The sequence below is a fragment of the Cupressus sempervirens genome, chromosome 3 (genome assembly GCF_028749045.1).
Source record: "Cupressus sempervirens isolate cs-2001-9-10 chromosome 3, ASM2874904v1, whole genome shotgun sequence".
In the NCBI taxonomy this organism is placed as follows: Eukaryota; Viridiplantae; Streptophyta; class Pinopsida; order Cupressales; family Cupressaceae; genus Cupressus; species Cupressus sempervirens.
This window is the reverse complement of record NC_143120.1, coordinates 468397316-468417042: the sequence shown is the minus strand read 5'-3', so window position 1 is coordinate 468417042 and position 19727 is coordinate 468397316. Positions and strand designations below refer to the sequence as shown.

Sequence of the window (19727 nt, the reverse complement as noted above, 5' to 3'; positions counted from 1 at the left end):
AGGGACAATGCTGATTATATTTCCTAACTCCCCATAAGCAAATATCCAAGGTGACTCTGCCTGTATCTGATTGGCTGTTAAAAAAGTTATGTTTTCGATGCCCCCCTTTTTAGTCGCTGAGTCCTATATGTATCCGCGGGACGCGTGGTTATGAATATCACAACTCTCAGTCGCTAGTATTATAATTGCATAAATCATGATTATTAATTATAATAAAATCTAATAATTATGAAATACGTATTAATATTTCGCTTTCATTTTTTATTTATTTATAATTCATTGATTATTAATTTTTATTAGTTATCTATGTAATAGTTACATTCTATTATTATTTGTTTATATTTATTTATTTAAATATAATATTATATTAATGCTATGTTAAAAATATAATTACTTTGATAATGAATTCTATTATACTTTAATTGCATTTATTTATATTATTATATTTATTATTTGTCTATTTGTTTATTAAAATCTTATTATTTAATGATTATTTATTGTTAAGTCCTTTCTCAAAATAAAGACATCACTAGCAACAACCTATATCTCTTAAGGTAATCTTGGGAGGCATCTATCTACTCATGGTTTCACTTATTATGTTGTGATACAAAGACATATGATGAGGCATAGGGTACCACATGATCTACAATGTTCGTCATCATATTTTGATTGCATGGCATCATCATTTGTTCATAACATTTGGTGAGGATATTTAATATATGAAGAAAGTATCTTGGAGCATGTTGAGAGCAGCATATTTCATATTTATACCATTGGATTGGGACCATTACATGCATGCTAGTTGGAGGCTTTATACTCTTTAACACAGAGGCTTCAGCTTGGGCCATAAGGACAATAGGTGGATGGATGATTTTGGAATCTTGGGTTCATCTATTCCTTGTCAAAGATTGGTGCAATGTTGAGATTTCACCGTCTCTTACCTTTGGATATATAGTTGCATCTCTAGCAGTGATATTCTCAGTAGGATGGATGTTATTGTAGTTTACATGAGCAGCTTGGAATGGGCTAATATGTCTTGTCACGTGCTTATGATGGGTGTTTTGCATTACCATGGAAGAGCATTTGGATATGGAGAGTTGTTCGATGTTGATAGCTCCCTAAGATACTATTATCTCTTGGAATCTTGGTAGTGGTATACTTGGTACATTATTCTTGTATGATGTTAATGAGTGGCTTCACAATTCCAAGTATAGCAATGCTTACACCAGAGTTGTGCAACATATTGGCGAAGAAATATTCTTGAGGTTGATATGGGGACCATGCATTTGGTTAGTAAGGATTGTTGGAGGGAAAACAATCTCTAGAAGGGAGGATTGTAATGTCAATTAAATAATTAAGTTTTAAAATTGTCAAATTACATCAAATTTAATGACAAATTAATTTAATTATTTAATAAAGTATTAAAATGATTTTAATGGAGCTTAGTGAAAAATTAATAAATTATTTCAATTTAAAGAGGGAAAATAAAGAGGCAAGAAAAAGGAATATCAAAAGGTAGGCAAAGGGAAAACAAAGAGTCATGTGGATGTGCCATCAGAGAACATTTACATGCTCATTTTCAACCTATTTGATTATTTTTTTCACTTGGAAAACTTCGGGAAGATTTTTCATTTCAGTTTTGTAACCCGAGGGTGAAAACCTTCAGGGTTTCTTGGTGGATTAGACAAAAACCCAATTCATATTTGAAGGTGGATTTGTCAGAGAGTTAACAATTGGGCAAATTTGTGAAGATATCATTGAAGATAAATTTGCAGTAATCGAGGTATTTCATATTTGTTTGGTAAATAAGATTGTAATGATTGATCTATTTGATGGAAGATTCATATTTATTTAATTCAGACCTCTATATTGGTTTGATATTCTATGGTTTTCAATATAATCTACTGGATGAATAGAAATCAATTTTGTTGCAAAATGTTTATTTGAGTTCCCATGTAATATTTCTAATATCTAGAGAAATTTTTTAAAGGGGATATTTTGTTGTATCAAAATTGCATGATTCATGCCCTAAGATCCTAATAAAGGTGAGAAGTGGGCACAAAGTGGTCAGGTTTAAGTGATTTTTAAGGATTTTAGAACAAAGAATGAAGAAGATTACTAGAAACATTTGAAGAAAATCTAGTTGGATGATTACCAAGTTGGAGCCATTGGCAAGAATGATGTAAAAGTCAAAGCATTAGCTGAAGTCATGGTCAAGAAGAGAGAAAACCTTCACCAAATAATTCTTTAAGGAAAAGTGTGAATAAATGGGCAGTCACTTACCACTCTGTAATGAAGCATATGCAGATATTGTTGACCAAACACGAAAAATTTCTGTACAATTAATATTGGATGAAGAAGAAGACCTTGACATCGTGTTTGCCAAGTTATTGGAGAGTAATGCACATTGTATGAAACAACTATCCATATTGGAGGAACCAAGAATCGACGGAACTAAGCTGTTATTTTGGGAGAAGAGAGTCTAGGAATGAAGAGAAGGTGACTGAAGTGCAAGGAAGGATGAGAGTGGACTTGTAGAGGACTTCTACATGTTTTTAAGTGCAAGTTGAAGCACCATAGCATTGACGGTAAACCAATCTAGTTGGGCCCAATGCACAGGGTGTGCACTGACTTAGAAAGATGGTGACTCCTAAGGTGATACTAGATGTGGGCATGTAGAAACTCCCTAAGCTCACAAGAAATAGGTTGGAGGACAGAATAAGGAATCACAAGATGTACCAAACTATCTAGATAGCAAGTGGTTAGGAGGGTGAACATTTTGGCTAAGTGTTTTCAACAATGCTATGGGTTATAGCCATTGACTGGTTCATAGATATTGATGATGAATCCATAGTCTTTTAGGATAGGCTGAAGAAAGCATTCTAGGCTGAGTTTAAATTAATATAGGATGACAACAAGATTTTTGTCGAGATTTATAACATCTAACAAGGGAAGAATGATAATGTATGAGTTTACAGTGGTAGGCTCAAGGAATTTTTGGTCAAGTTAGAGAACTAGCCACTCAATGGGTTGAAGAAGAGGTGGTTTATTGAGGGGCTTGTTCCCTCATTTTGTAAGAAGATGAAGATGGTGCTTTAATCCTTGTGCACCAATGCCTACAGTTGGTCGATAGACATCGAGAATGAAAACAAGACATCCTCCCGAGGCAAGAGGAAGACAGAGAGCACTAAAGGTAGAAGTGATGAAGAATTCAAAATAGTCCAATGCCCTACAATAGGATATGATGACAATGATGAAAGAATTGAAGGCAAAGAAAGGAACCAGTAAAGAAACTAATAGGGTATGGTGTAGTGAGTGAGAAATTGAGGGGTACACAAAAGGTAATTGTCCTCGAATGATGTTTTGTGAGATTTACCAGGTGATGGGTCATTTAATAAACAAGCGTCCATATAATTTGATGACTAAGTACTCAAGTACTCTTCACAGGGAGAGTCGACTCCAGAGAAAGGACAAAGTGCAGTACCGCGGTCATGGAAATGAATGAAGAGGGAAAAATAAAATAGAATACAACTCCAAAGGACATCCTATCATGAAATGTCGTCAATGTAGTGAGTGGGGATCATTTCCAAGATATTGCTATAATAAGAAATACAATGTAAATTGTTGTGCAAATGGTGTGGATTAGGTGAATATGGAGACACCAACTACTCAAAGCAGAAGGGTATTATATGTTGGGTGTGGATGAACAAGACGAGTTAGTTTTAGCAATTATGAGAGAACATGTGAAGGAGGTGGTGTATTTGGGCTCTGATATGAGGAGCCACTTCAAGAAGCTAACAAAATTAGAACATCTGATGATGAATGAAAAATAACATCCTTCAATTATGTCACTATGGTTGGAGGCAAAGTACATATTTTGACAAATGTTGTAGACAGTCATACTTATCAAGGTGACAAACCTTCTTTAAACCATGGCGCAACTAAGAGTGGAAATTACCAACATGATTGGTGATAACCAAAGTTGAAAAAAAGAAGACCCAAGTAAAGAATGATAGTAGAGACACTATTTTAGGGCGAACATGTCATTGACCCAATGTTGCTAATGGTGAACATCAAGAAGCAAGTGGTTGTTGTTTAGATATAAATCACGGAGAACCTTGCAAATAACATTGTCGATGGAGGCTCAGGAGTAAACATACTACTAGAAGACACTTAACATGCCTTGAAAAAAATTTCACCTAGTAGGTGTTAATCACCATAGAATCAGGCCATTGGGGATGTTGATAGTGTAGAAAGAAAGAATTGGGACCCAATAATTGCCCCTAAATTTTGTGGCCATCTTGCTGCAAATAAAAATGTACATTGTATCATTCGAGAGAGGATGGCTAGTAGTAGCCAAAGCTGATCACATTTGGAAAATGAATACTATCTCTAGTGAGAACAAGGCCTGAAAGCATGTGATTGATATAATGAACTAAGTTGCAAGGAATAAACATCCTTGGATTTGTTACATTGAGATTTTGGATAGAAAGGGAAATAGAGCCAAGATTGGTTGGAACCAATCATAAAGAAATTTTGGAGCTAGAGTCATGCTTGAAAGATGAAACTAATTTTCTTTGTGGCCTAATTCATTGGCAAACTGAGTATCATGAGGTATTATTGTCAATGTGTGTTTTTCTTGAAGCCTCAATTCTCAATGAAGAGAAACCAATGAAGCATGTAAATTGTGGACAATACATCTAGCAACCAAATTATGAAAAATGAAAGAATGGGGTTGGCCAATGAGATTTTTCTTTCAAAAAGGTGTTAAACTAGTATGGTCCATTATGAAAAAAACGAGTTCATAGGAATAGAGAGGGGTAACAAAGTGCCCAAAACACTTTGGTAAAGATTACCAACCACTAGTATAGCAAGGACCACCACAATAAGCCCATAAACTGGAAATCTCTGAAGAACCAAAGTCAAATAGAGAGATCAAAGCTTCCACTTGGCAACTAAAAGAAGTGGCAGAGTACTACAAAGAGAATTCTCCTCCAAACTAACATAGTCCATGCTAGAACCCTCGACGACTCAAGGAGTGCAAGGGCAGAGGGAGTAGATAGAAGGGGATGAGAAGGGATGCTATAAAACCCCTTGTCAAAAAGAACAATACCGACACAAATAAGGTCAAAGTCACTTAGGGAAGGGACCCACAACATCTCCATGAACAACATAAACAACCAAGAATAACCCTTGCATGACAAAATTAAACCCTTGAACAGAGTAGGAAAGCACAAGACAGAGGAAGGCAGAGGGAGAAAAACCCAATCCAGCCGTAGGCCAAATAAGTGGCCCTTTCTAGTGAACAATTGAACCAAAAATAGACAATGCAAAGGAACAAGTCCATTAAAGCAATAAAAAAGGGGCTTAAGGTGCAAAGCCACAACACCCACAAACCTGAGGGTAGAACACTCCACCCCAACTGCAACAACTTGCAATGCCTACCAAACACTAGACTTATAATCACCATTGTTGAAACCAAAGAGTCCAGACTTTGCGCTTCCTTTGTGATGTCCCCATTTTGAAATAAGATTTAATAATAAATAAGAATTAAATTAATCAAAACGTTAAATATTAAAATATAAATATTATCATATATTATATTATGAATGAATATATATTAGATAATACAAATATTATATATATTAAAATATGTTATATAATATAATATTAAAATGCAAAAAAGAACAAAATATTTATTTTAGTTACAAAATAAATAATTAATAATAATCAAATATAAAATTAATAAAAATTTAATAGAAAAATGAATAATATATTGTAACCTACCATTACTAATATAATATGTTATCAATATATCTAATACGTCTAAAGGTAAGCCTAAATAATCAACGCTATTGGCTTATCTTGTGTGGAAGATAAGTACATTATTCTCCATAGGCTGGCTTGGCACTTAAGACTATTTTTCGTGGCTTAGCATATAATCAAAGATAACTCCGTTAAACTATAACTATTGTGGGTAATACTAAACATCCAATTAACTCTGATTGGGAAATATTGACCAATATAGATAAAGATTAGACATCGATGGTGATTAAGGAAGTGGTGCCATGAACAATTCTATTTGGGCTGCAATGGAAGGACATTACTATTCCAGTCCTTGATACACATGAGAATGGAGGAGAGATTAGAAAGAGGAGGGGATATATGAAAAATAATAATGGGCAATTAGGGGAATTGCCAATTGAGTGATATCCAAATAGAGGGAAGAATAGTATGTTTTTACCATTGACACGACATTTGGAAAGAATTAATATTGATAGGAACTTTCTTAGTGAAAAATGTAATGACATATCATGAGGAAGGAAAGACAAAAAGAAGCAACTAGTGTGAATACCATTGAGTAGGAAGAAACAATGCAAGCATTATATTGTAAGTGCCATCATAGTATAGACCCTCTCCATTAGTAGATTGTTGTGTATGCACTTCCATTCATATTGATTTCAAAGAGAATCCATTGATGCAGTGTTGGCTTCAAGCAATATCCATAGAGGAGATCAAAAGAGACATTCATAACGTTTGGATTGAGGAATCGATCCTTTCTCTATGTTAGGATCTCTCTTGAATGAATGATATATATGAGCAACATCTATTCATGCGATATAATATAATTATCAGGTGCAACAATGATTATGGTCATTAGCAATTTGGTTGACATGTTGGGAATACAATCAATGGGAAGATAAGAAGATCTATATATATATATATATAAAAGAGAATAAAACCATTAATTGTCTTTCACCAGAGATCGCTGGAATAACAATAGCCTAACATTTGATTGGATAAAGTCACCCATCTAAAGGAAGAGATTAGTACGTAGACATTATTAGAAAAGGAACAATGAGAAATAAGATCTATCAATAGTTGGACTAGATCGTAGTATACAACTAGTATTGATAATGTAAAAGGATACAAAGAATATAAAATAAGATATAACATAAAAGGATATAATTGATATGTTGATAATGATGGGGTATAACAACCTATCGATGATGCTGCGACACCATCTATGAGGAAACAATACAAGTTGTCATCCCCAAATACAATCCAAACTCTTATGCAAATTTATTTTTGGGCAAATTAAGCAAGGTCTAAGTAGGGTACATTACATCCTTACCATCTTCCTCGACATCCCCCGCTTTGTCTTTTGCAACTAAAACCCTATCCTTGCTTTTGACATCCCACTCATTCAGAGATTAAAATTGTTGAATCTTGGTTGTGAGCTCTACAGGCAAGAAACCCCACTATTTCAGTAAGGGGTCAAGGTAAGGGCTCTTCATTGTTGATACAATAGAGAGACCTTGTGGGGCATTGAACTTTGGTTGTTTGCACTACATGCAAGAAGCCTTGCCATTTCACCAAATGGTCAAGCCTTTTTAAGCAATTGAATCTTTTTTCAAGCCCTACAGTTTAGAAGCTCTGCTATTTCACCAAGGGTCAAGGTAGAGGCTCTCTATTGTTGACATTGTAGAGAGCGAACCTTTGGGGAAGTGAACCTTGGTTGTTGGCACTAGAAGCAAGAAGCCCCGCGATTTCACCAAAGGGTCAAGCCCATATCCTTATAAACTGATTTGTTAAGAGATACAATTATCTAAGAGAGGCATGCTAATAAGACTACAATAGTGATGATTAATTAAGACTATTAATTGATATCAATGTATCGGGAGATGGGAAGACTTGGAGGTCTCCGGTACTAGTATCGGTACAACTATTTTTCAAACAAGAGATGAGGGTACTTTTGGGGATGTCAATTTTTTTTAAAACATATTTTAAAAATGCCTAAGTGCCATAGATTCATAAATAACATAGTGCTTTGAAAACAAGAATAATGAAAAGTTATAAATATGTTTATTCAACATTAGAAGTTCACACATTTCAAAAAAGTTAAAAACATATTTGATATCTCATAGTCATATCTGATATCTAAATATTGCATATGATCATCGTTGTATCAGATTAATAATCAGCATCACTGAAGATATCATTAGATTCATTACATATTGAAATTTGAAATTCAAAAAGATATAGTTTGATGCTACATCGCTGATATGCAAACAAAAAATGAACTATAAATAAAAATCAGAATCTATCTAGTATAATGGTAATAGTTTATTATCATCTAATCCATAAGGCTATGATCATCCATCTCAAAGTCTTCAACTATCATGCTATCTAGAAAATCATCTCTCCAACTCAGGTTCCTCTGATGGTAGTACAATTGTGGGCAATTCATTAAGGCCATCCAATTCAACCGCTTCTTCCTCTAGTATTACAGCATCTCCATCATGTGTAATTTGGTCCCATTTTCCTGAAGGACCCTCCATATATGCAGGATCAACATGAGAGAGAAGGCGAAATCTGCAATAAATGTACACCAGGTTCTCTTCTTTCTTTGATCCCAATTGACTCCTCTTTAATGAATAAATGAATAAAACCTTAAGTACTCCAATTTCTCTCACTAGCTGAAGAACTAGCCACTTATGACAGAAATCTTATTGCAAATGAATGCAACTCAAGAGTATCACCTCCATGGTAGTACCACCATTCTATAGGGTCTTTTGTTGCTTGCATATAATATAAAGCTTCCCCTGAAGCAAAATCACCTTTGCCACGTGAGAACTTATTCCATTGGCTTCTTATAACCCAAGCCTCATAACCTCAACTGTAAATCTTTTTTATTGCAGCTCAAAACCCCTTCAACACCTCTCTATCCTCATGTGAAGGCCTCTTCTTGGTCTCTTATGTGTAATGCCATTTAGGATTTAAGGCAAATGCTGCACATTGAAGGGGTGTGTTCAGTTTATTCCATCTTCCATGTATTTTTTTCTTCTATCGAAGGATATAAAGAAGGATCTCTAGCATCTATTATTGTCTTGATTCTTTCACACATAGAATCCATTTCCTCATAAATCTCCCCCAAAAAAATGCCAATTTGAGTTTGCGAATGAAGATTGTCTCCAAGAATCCCATGCATCACTAACAACTAAGGAGTACAATGCTCCCTTGACTTCACAAAGGCAGTCAAGAAGAATAAAATAAGATGCAAACCTTGTATCAGCTGGTTTCAAAAGTTCCACTTTGGCATATTTCTGATAAATTGCTTGTGTGGTGATGGTTACATATGAACATCTGAATTTTTCTACCTTTTCCTATGAGATCTAGAATCCACTTAAATTTGCCAATATCCTTTAGTGCATTATTCAGTGAATGCACACAACATGGTGTCCAAAAAATATGCTTGTAATTCTTTTTCTCCATTAAATCTGCTGCTTTGCAAATAGGGGCAGCATCAGTTATAATTTGCAGCACATGTGATGCTCCCACCTCCTCAATGCTGTCACATAACTGGTTATGAAGATAATCAGCATACTTTTCTTGTCCTATGCAATCAATTGCCTTTAGAAAATAAGGTCCTTTGCATCATGTTACCATGACATTGAGTAGGGAACGATTCCTAGTATATGTCCACCCATCCATCACAATACTGCAACCTTCAAAAGCCCACATTCTCTTCAATGGTAATGTTAGTTGCTCTAATCGAAGTTTTTCTATATCGATTAGAGTAGTGCTGAGCTTATCAGACCCTGGTGGCTTATACCCTGCTGGTCCATTATTGATAGCTTGGACCATCTCTACAAAGAAAGTTGAACGGGCAGCGTTAAATGGTGTTCCATTTTCACAAAAGAACCTTGCAATCGCTGCATCCACTACTTCTCAGCCTTGCATATCAAAAAATTTTGCAATGGGGTTTAAGCTGCCAATGTGTGGTCTCTTGTGTATCTATGAACGTTGTGCTGCCACACCTCTACTAGAAGATGCATTTATATCTATTGCATTGCTATTCAGAGATTGAGTTTCAATCGTGGTGCTAGTAGGTGCCCCTGTTGTGAAGCATGAGAGGAGCTAACATTTAGATATACTTTCCCATCAGCCCTTTCTTGATCCCCCACAGCCTCAAGACGTATTGCCTCATTTTCACAGGATTCAACACCTTTTCCAGGTATACTAAGGAAATGAGCCTTCACCCTTGTGTAAGTTCCATGCCATTCTCTTGGACAATGTTTACATTTGATTCTAGTTGTTTCAACTATACCCTTATTCCCTCGAATACGATCACAATATTTCCAGAATGGATATCATCCCCCACTTGACATTCTGCACAAAGAAAATTAAAATGTTAAAAAGAAATTAGATTAAAAAAAAAGATGCAAATCAGACCAGTATACTGTTTATAAAATTTTAAAAATAAAAAGAAATTAGTGCTGGTATTGGCTTGTTTACTGTATGCTTAAATAATGGGAAAAGCAGATGCATTTGTTGAAGTAGGAAAGTTGGAATTTTTTAATCATCGGGATCCTAAGAGCATGCAGAGCATAGGAACTACATTTTTTACCAGCACACTAGGAGCTGGGAATTTTATCAGCACTTTTCTTCTGACCACCGTAACAAACTCACAGGAAGAGAGGGGCACATGAGTTGGGTTCTCAATAATCTGAATGCATCTGCTCAGAAGTTGCTTCTATCCTTTCTATTCATTAAGACTCTTTTCTCAAAAACTGAATGTGCAATGTGGAGAATTTTAATCACAGGGAAATACTAATGGGTACAGGGTGAAAATTGTCTAAAAATGAAGTGTTACACCTCTTTCATGAAAATAAATATCAAAAATTTCATTATAGTCCAATTAAACACGCGATAACTGTGTCATATATAATGTTGCAGTCACCAGCCTATCAAGGTTTAAGAAAAGCCTTGATGAAGTGAGATGCAGAAAAAAGAGTACTGAGGTAAATCGTTGGGACTGAAGTATTTTCCTTATTGGGATATGTAACTATCAACTTGGGAGCTTAACTTTCCTGAGATTTAACCTATTATTGTTGTATGCAGGCAAATAAAAACACAGATAAAGATATCTGGAAGATTTAGACAAATAAATGAAGATCTGAAAAACGCAGATAAGGAAAAATGCAGGATGGTAAGGCAAGGCAATACAAATGCAGACAGGTATGACATTGAAAACGATTGCAGGTTACGTGGAAATGGATTCCGGCTCTGAATTTTGTTGCATACAAGTCTTTCATACTTTCTCTGCCATCATCTGATACCTTGCATGAAGCAAAATACTTTGATTTGGTCATCCAAGCAAGTTAGAAAAATAAAAAATCTCTAATGTTTTAAAAGGCTTGCTATTGGCTACAGTCATTTTAGGTTACAATTATAATATTATTATTGTGAAGGCAATATTAAGACACATAAAATTGTATGTTTTTAATTGATTTTCATGCAGGAGATGCGCAGGAGACTTTGGATTCTTCATTTAGAGACAGGGACACTCTGGGAGACTCTGTCACGAAGTCTCCACCTCTTTTCAGAGTCTCCGGAGACTCTAAAAGTCTCTGAGATGCATCTCAGAGGGGGGGAGATGCGTCTCCTGGTAACACTGATTGGTATTCATAAGAAAGTAAAAAACCAATCAGATTAGTGAACAAAACATCAAGATAATGAAGTGTTGCTTGAAGGGTGGCGACACTAATGAGGCATGTATCATATCCAAACATAACATTTAAGAAGTCACTCTCACCCAATTAACCAAAAGGGGGACATTACAACAAAGAGGAAACAAAGAAGAGGGTTAGGTGTGGTTGGGAGTAGCCAATCTCTGAAATTTCCTTAAGAGGTATGCATGATGGTTTGTATCTCTACTATTTATGGTGTCCACTCTATGAAGGCTGAGTATTGAGGGTCGGAAATAAGAAACAGATGCACCTAATACAAAATAGGTAATCTCTGTTTAGAATTATGCTCTCAGATGAGTGAGACTGATCACCTCTGACTCACATAGTATCAATTTTGCAAGTGCCTCTGACTCACATTGTATCAATTTTGCAAGTTATATTGCACTAATTTAGCCCATGAGAATTTATTTCAATGCAATTTTAGAATTTAAGATCATTATTTTATGGGAGTTAGCTCCTAGTTGCATGATAAAAACTCAGAAATGGATAAGATGGTGTTGAACTGCATGAAAAGGCTGCTGATGATAATCTGATAACTATAGTAGAGTCTAATTGTGAGGAGGATTAAAAGGCTCTTTAGTAAAACCTATTCAGCAAGGAAAAGGGTTATATCTGAACTTGTATGCTACTGAAGAACCTCTTAGGATTAACATTTTTGTTGTGGTTGTAAAGGTCTGACCAAAGGTTGGATATGATTACTGATAATTTCTACAATAGCCATGGGGAAAGCAAATAAGATATGGTTTCCACTTGATTGCCGTTGTAAATTATAGCAGATGTATACCTCCTATCATCGGCCACTACTTGTCTTGTGTTCAAATCAGCCCTATTATTCTACAACTGAAATTGTAAATCACTAGCACATTGAAGGAAAAATAGGCAATGCAATCCCCACAGCATGAAACTCAACTCAAATTATGGCTAATGTGATACTCTAGTCTATTTTCAGTGCCTATTTTGTACCTATGCAACTACCCTCAATTGTAATCTTGTGAACATATCTTACCATTAATCATGTACATGCCTTGAACAACTATGCATCCTGTAACATCTCAACATAGTAGCTGTAAAACTTCAAGCAACATTGATCAGGACACCTGTCTGTAACTTCACTCCATTGTTTAATGAGAATATCATTGTTATCAATGAGAACAGTAACTAATGGCATAATTAATTGTACCAGAAAAACTAAGTAAATACAATGCAATACAGGGTTGAATCCTGAATATCATGGACTGTATGCTAACCATAAGTGTGTGTGTGTGTGTGTGTGTGTAAATATAATAGATAATGTCTAAAGGTGCTAAGTGACAACTGGATTAGTGCTGAAGGTAGATATCTGAAACAAATGCTTTAGCTAAAGCTAATAATTCAAGTGATTAGGCAAAAAATTATTTTAGTTAAAATTGAGTCATTTCATGGGTAAAGGGGCATATGAATGGATATGTCTACCTAGGCATAAAAAGGTTGAATGTGTTGGTCACTTCATATTGGACAGATTTCATGTGTTACCCACAGAATGCTAGATTTTTGTGGTGGATCTGCCTCCTTTCATGGGCTAGCACTGGGAAGGCTGTAGCTTCATGGTAGGGTCAAAATTGTTCCCGTGATGCTTTTTCCACCCCCCTCTTCCAGTCAGATATTGGATAAATAACAGAAGAGGTTTGGCTTTATTTACTATGCTTATATTGAAAACATACTGATTAGGAAGTGGATGATTCTTATTTCAGTTCAAACTCTCAATACTATTTTATGCTCTCAGTGTAATGCTAGATTTGGTTGCTGTGAAAATATTTTCATATGCTGACCACTGGTTGTTCTAAATCACAAAATTCCTCGAAAGAAATAAGAACTTATACAATATTCAAGATGTGAAGTTCAACTGATGGAATAGTTGTCTTATCATTAAGATGATGAGTTGAATGATGATATTTATTGTTTGCAAAAGTTACACAGATGCTTGTTCATTTGGATGTTACAATAGCTTTAAGGCATGCATAGAGGAAGGATGTAAGTGGGTTAACAATAAGGATTAAAGATTGCTGATTAATTTGACATGCAATAGTGGATGATCTTTATTTGTGCATTTCAAACAATGCAACTACTTCAAGGTGTTGCTGTTGTTTACTTAGAAGCTAGGTATTTCAAGACTAGTTTGAGAAATACTCATGATTGTTGGGCTCATGTTAGCATCATTTTGTATTAAGGAGGTGCATTTGCATCGATTGTCTGATGATCAGCCTTGGATCATATACATTTCTTTTTGAACATATTATTTTGTTGATAAAAGGGAATTTGTTAGATCTGTCCTGCTATTTTCTTAAAGCTCACATAGGTTCACAATGGATATAAAAGAAATTTCCAGCTATTGTCTTATTTCATTCAGGAAATATTGCATGATTAACTTCACATAAATGCAAGAAGTGAATGTTTACCTTTTGCATGTCTAATTTTCAGAAGAAAAGTCATTGCTGAAACAAAAGTTTATTTTGGGGTACATACATGAAAGTTTGGGACAAACTTTTGAGCAGAAAATTATCACTTAGTTCACTTTGAGTACATGTGTTCAAAATTCAGATTCCTACACACACCATCCTTTTCTCCGAAGCCTTTTAGAAAAGAAAAGGACAAAAGAGATGGGTTTGTGTCATATAAATCATATGTAGGAGCATTTTGAAAATGTGGTTTTTCTTTTTGAGGCATTTTTATACAAGGGTTTAACAGGTTTTTAAGGGACAGTGAATTATATAATATGAATATTTTACTAAGCACCAATTGTAACCATTGTGCTCATAAAGCTTGAACAATTGATGTAGATTGGCGATGTCCTGGTTCTTGATATGTCAGCTATACGAATAAATGAAGATGGAACAGATGGTGATAAACTGCCATTCACTGAGCAAAAGGGTAAACTTTTGCATATTTTTTCTTTAAAAATCCTTCAAAGGTTTGCAACATCCTTTGTTCCATTTTCATGATACATTGTCAAAATATTATTATCTCGTGGCTTTCTGTTTGATATTGTATACAAAGTTCTAGGTGCTACTCAAGTCTCATATGGTCTTTCTCTCTCTCTCTCTCTCTCACACACACACACACACACACACACACACACACACACACATGCACATACTTCCATATGTATATATATAACAGTATATATTATATTGTGATATTGCTAGCAGCATTTAACTGTGGTTTTTGAGTCAAACTCGTTGACCCATATTTCATGCGTATTGGTTCAGATGAACCCATCTCTCATGAGAATGAATGGAACACTTAGCACTCACTGGATCTAGGTGATGCTCATGGGGGTGAATCAACGAGACTTCCCAAGAGGTCACCCATCCTAGTACTACAGCTCAAGTGTGCTGAACTACGGAAACCCACTCTGCTTGCAACTTCATTTGTAAAACCTTCACCAAGTGTTGTATTTTTATATTCATTTTTATATCTCAATATTTAAAAATGGTAGTTTTTGTCTATTTTGTTTTTGTTTTGTGGGTGAGGGAGTGGGGATGGGATTAAAATGTTCTTATATACCAAGGAAATTTGAAAACGTTACATAATATTAATGTCTTGAAGTGGAAAAAAAAAATATATAATAATCAAAAGAAAATCCAATGGCAATGTACCTTTAAAAGAGAAGTCAAGGCTCATTATTTATCATCATTATTCACCTTCTTTATGTTTGAATTTTGAATTTCATAGTTTTCATTCAAGGATGAAGACCCTTGGTGTATGAAATTTTGGCGGACAAAAAGCTTTTGGACTCAGCCTTGGACTAGGGAATGAAAACCCTTATGTCCTTTGGGTGTGGAAATTGTGTGGAATTCATTTGGATTTGCATGCAAATTTTAGAAAAAATAATGAGAGCTTAAATTTCTTTCCTACATTGCTGGTTATTTATTATTATTTTTGATGAAGATTAAATTCAATTTTACATTAGCTATTTATGAAGAGTTTTAATGTTATTGTCTGTTTATAATATTTATTATTTATTCATAGAGGGATTTAATATTTATAACATGTCTAATATTATTATTAGAGTTTAATGTCTTGGTAGCGATGTATTTTTGGAATGATAAATAAATTAGGCTAATCTGTTATTTTCTTTGATACTTTGTTGCTGATTAGTACTACATATTGAAATATTGTCACTTCTGGACCATCAAAAGGAAACATGAGCTTAATGTATGTTAGGGAATGCCATTCTATGTTTTAGAATCGATACAAAATGACACACATTGAGGGTCTCCTTTTGTTAAACCATTGTACATACTTTGATTAGTTTTTTCGTCTATTAGTACTTTTGTGTTATTTTTTCTATGTTCGATCGTGTAATAGTTTTTTAGCATCAACATTTCAGATCACACTAGATCATCCATCATTAGAATGCAAGAGAGCAAAGGAAAACAAAATTGTAGATGGCAAACCAAGCAATGAGTAAAAAGAGGGCAGAGAGAGAGGGAGAGAACTCACATGCCAAACAAGGCTGACAAGACTTGGAGGATAAAACAAAATAAGACCCAAAAATAATAAACTAACCAATACTAACTAAAGAGAGATAAACACGTGTGCCCATAGACACAACAAAACCAATATTAGTACTAATGAATTTTAGTACTTGGTTTGGTAGTGTTTTCTGTTGAGTGAGTAAATATTGGATCTTGCTGGTACATTATTGGTAAAATCATAGTTGCAAAAAATGGTGAAATATCGCCTAACCTGCGATATTTCGTGGTACAGTTACCTGGCTGAGTAGATCATGCAAAAAACAGGCAATGAAATACTGAAAGAAATGGTTGCACATAATTTAGAATATATCATGTTGAAATCCACAAAAATGCAGGAAATACCTTCGAAAAGTCGTTGGGCCATTTTAGGTTTAGTTTTATATTATAACTTTTTAAGAAGCCCAACACTAGTCTCATTTGTTTGCATTCAACATTCCATGACCTGCATTCAACACTCTGTATTTGACACTAGGTGTTTAAAGTCTCATTCATCTCTATAGAGCTTTTTAATAGGTATTCAGAACAGGCAACCTGCATTCAACACTCCACAGCTCCCTGCATTTGAGTTCGACGACTTATTTGTCTGCATTTGGTTTTGTCTGGACTCAGCAACTTCATTCACAAACAAATTTGTCTACATTGAGTTGGAATTTATTCATAGCTTGCAGATTTGAAGTTTTTTCCACTTCTGAGGTATGTTACATAGTATTTTGTAATTTGTTTTTGTAAATTTTAATATATTTTGTTAATAATTTCTGTTTAAAACTTAATTTATTTCGTAAATGTATTTTGTTTTGGTAAATAATTAAAAAATTACAATACATAAATAGGCTTTAAAATTTTATTTTTGTAATACTATTATATATATAACAATTACTATTTACTTTAATACTATTTAGTAATTTACTATAGTTTAAATTTCCTATAATTTAATTTTACTCTAATACTAATATTGTTTTATTTTCTTTTTCTGTAACTGTTATATATAATCACATCCACTGTATTTTTTTAAATATTTATTATTGATAGATCTTAATAGATTTATAGTACATTTTAATAGATTTTAGTAGATTTATAATTATATTGATATATTTAAATAGTATTTTAATAAATTTATAAAATATTAAATCTTATTTATTATACACTTTCTAAGTATGATTTGTTGTTTTTTTGCTAGGTTTTCTAAAGTCTTCCTATTTCTTCATAAGATGGCTAGTGGTAGAGTGAGGAACCCTTCATGGAAACATAGGATCCCAAGAGAAAACAAAGAAGTCCAATGTATCTTGTTGATGTTCTAGTATAGTTTTAGTCAGATAAAATGTAGTGAAGAAATTTGTACAAATTATACTTTGTGTGTGTGTGTGTGTAAGTCAATATCTTACTCTTTATCATGACAATAAGCAAATGTTATTGATAATTATTGAGAGTTAAAGAGACATGTCTCTATGGAGACATGCCTCTTAAAATCATAAACATACGCATTGAGAAGGTAACTTAAAACACACATAAATTCTACAAGTGTTATTACAAGTTACAGAAAAGATAAAACATCATATCCTAACATGGTATTAAGAGTGGGTGACAATCATGGAGTGGTAATCTTATAGGTTATAGTCATTGGAAATATTATGGAAGATCGATTTATGTTATGAGAGGATGGGAGACATTGAAGGAGGAATCAAGCAGAGAGTCTTCAGCAATGATGGGTGGATAGATTAGAGAGAGTAGTCTATAAGTCAAATGAAGTGCACTAAACATATAAACATTAATTATATTATGCAAAAGAGAGGAATCGATACCCAACGCACATAGATTCTTTTTGTCTCAGGAAGTAGATGCCACAATATATTTCTTAGCACTTTCAGAATTCTATATCTCAAAATGTCATGTATATGTAAAAGAGAATGCATTATGGAGAAATTACATAATGGTGAGCACATTGTCATGCGTAAAGGATAGTTTTTGAATCTATATAAGATTTTATCAAAGCTGTAGACATATACTAGGAATTAAGAATACAGTGGAATCTTGGGTACATTTTAGAGCATTTGAGTTGGGTCAAGAGTTCTCATGTAATCTCATTTACTTATCATAGCTGCGTCAGTGTTGATAGATAGATAGATAGATAAAATTTTAACGTCTACAAGGCTAAAAATAGCCTATGGGACAGCAAGACAACTTAAGCAAACTTAAGTAGCGCCGTTCGTTTCTTGTGTAGGATGATGATGAGCCCACCCAATTGCTCAATGTACTCTTTGTTGAATAGGTTATGCCAATAACTATCACATATAGTATCCGCAAATTTATCTCTGCTATCCTTGTAGGCCTCGCATTCTAAAATAAAGTGCTGTTTAGTTTCCACTTTCCCAGAATTGCAGAATCTGCAAATTCTCTCTTTCCAAGCCTCCTTTGGCCTCTTCCAACACCCGGTCTCACAACGAAGTTGGCGAGAGTTGGTTCTCAGATGAGTTGGGTCAAGAATTTTCCTATGATCTCAGATTAAATCTATCTTATGTTGGGGGGAGTTCGAGAAGATAGCCAAATGGCATTTCAGTTTGCATGGTTGTCTTGGCAACCATTTGTTATATTGCAATGACTCCACAACATGAGATGGATTATTGCCTTAACATATGGAGGGCCATGACTGTTAGATTTTGTAGTCTTTCTCAGATTATAATTTTCTGATTGTAAGAGGTGTTGAAGTATCTAGTATCATTTTCTACAAATGTAATAACACTGCCATTGTTATTGGTGTTTTCCAAATGCAGATTTGAAGACTTATAAATATGAGATGATGAGACATGTCTCTATGGTTAATCATCATTGGATGATAATAATATATCAACAATAATATAAATAATCATATATATAATATATAATAATGTAAATATTGTAGGATTGCTGCAAATGTACTAAGCACTGCCTAATTTGTGGTATGTGTTTTCCAAATGGCAACAACCTCTTATATATATAAAGAGAATAATCGATGAAGAGACATGTCCCTTCATGGGACATGTCTATTCATTAATTAGATAATTAATATAATATAAATTTAATCATAGTTATATATATATAACAATAAACTTATATCTCATATAATGAACACACATAAAAGGATAAAGACATCTGAATTGACTAAAACTTTAACACTCCCTCTTGGTCAAGAAGGATAAGTACATTTTGATAATCAAAGGTAAAGGACGATCAATATTTTGAATAACCAAAAGATGATCAATGAGATGATATCTAAGCTCTTAGATATAAAATACCTAGTATGTATTTATGCAAACAACCCAAATATAATCAATTTGATGATATCTAAGCTCTTAGTTGTTAGTCTCACAAAATGCATACTTACCTCATACCCAATATGCATCTATACAAACAACTCAAAGACAGTCAATTTAATAGCATCCAAGCACTTAGTTGTAAGTCTCACAAAATGCATGTTCTCATGATTTGAGTACAACACTTACTCAAAATGTATAGAACAAGATTTTAGCCAACTAAAGTTGTCACACATCAATACTCCCTCTTAGCTAGGGAGGATAAACACAAGACATATATTACACCATAGGTAATATTAGGAATGACAAGTTTTAAGGATCTCTTTGATTAGAAGATATCCATCATTATGATATCATGAGTGTTGGTCTCCCAGAATACATTTTATTCA

At 34.1% G+C, this 19727-nt stretch overlaps 1 protein-coding gene across 4 annotated transcripts in view; it reads left to right on the top strand.

Moving 5' to 3' along the window:
* The window catches only part of LOC149567168 (trigger factor type chaperone family protein), a 225029-nt gene that overhangs the window by 159014 nt on the left and 46288 nt on the right, over positions 1 to 19727 (top strand). For all 4 annotated transcript variants that reach the window (XM_089820353.1, XM_089820354.1, XM_089820351.1 and 1 more), the window contains exon 6: positions 14351 to 14441. In XM_089820353.1, coding sequence (XP_089676479.1) covers positions 14351 to 14441 — 91 coding nt within the window. The remainder of the gene's footprint in view (positions 1 to 14350; positions 14442 to 19727) is intronic.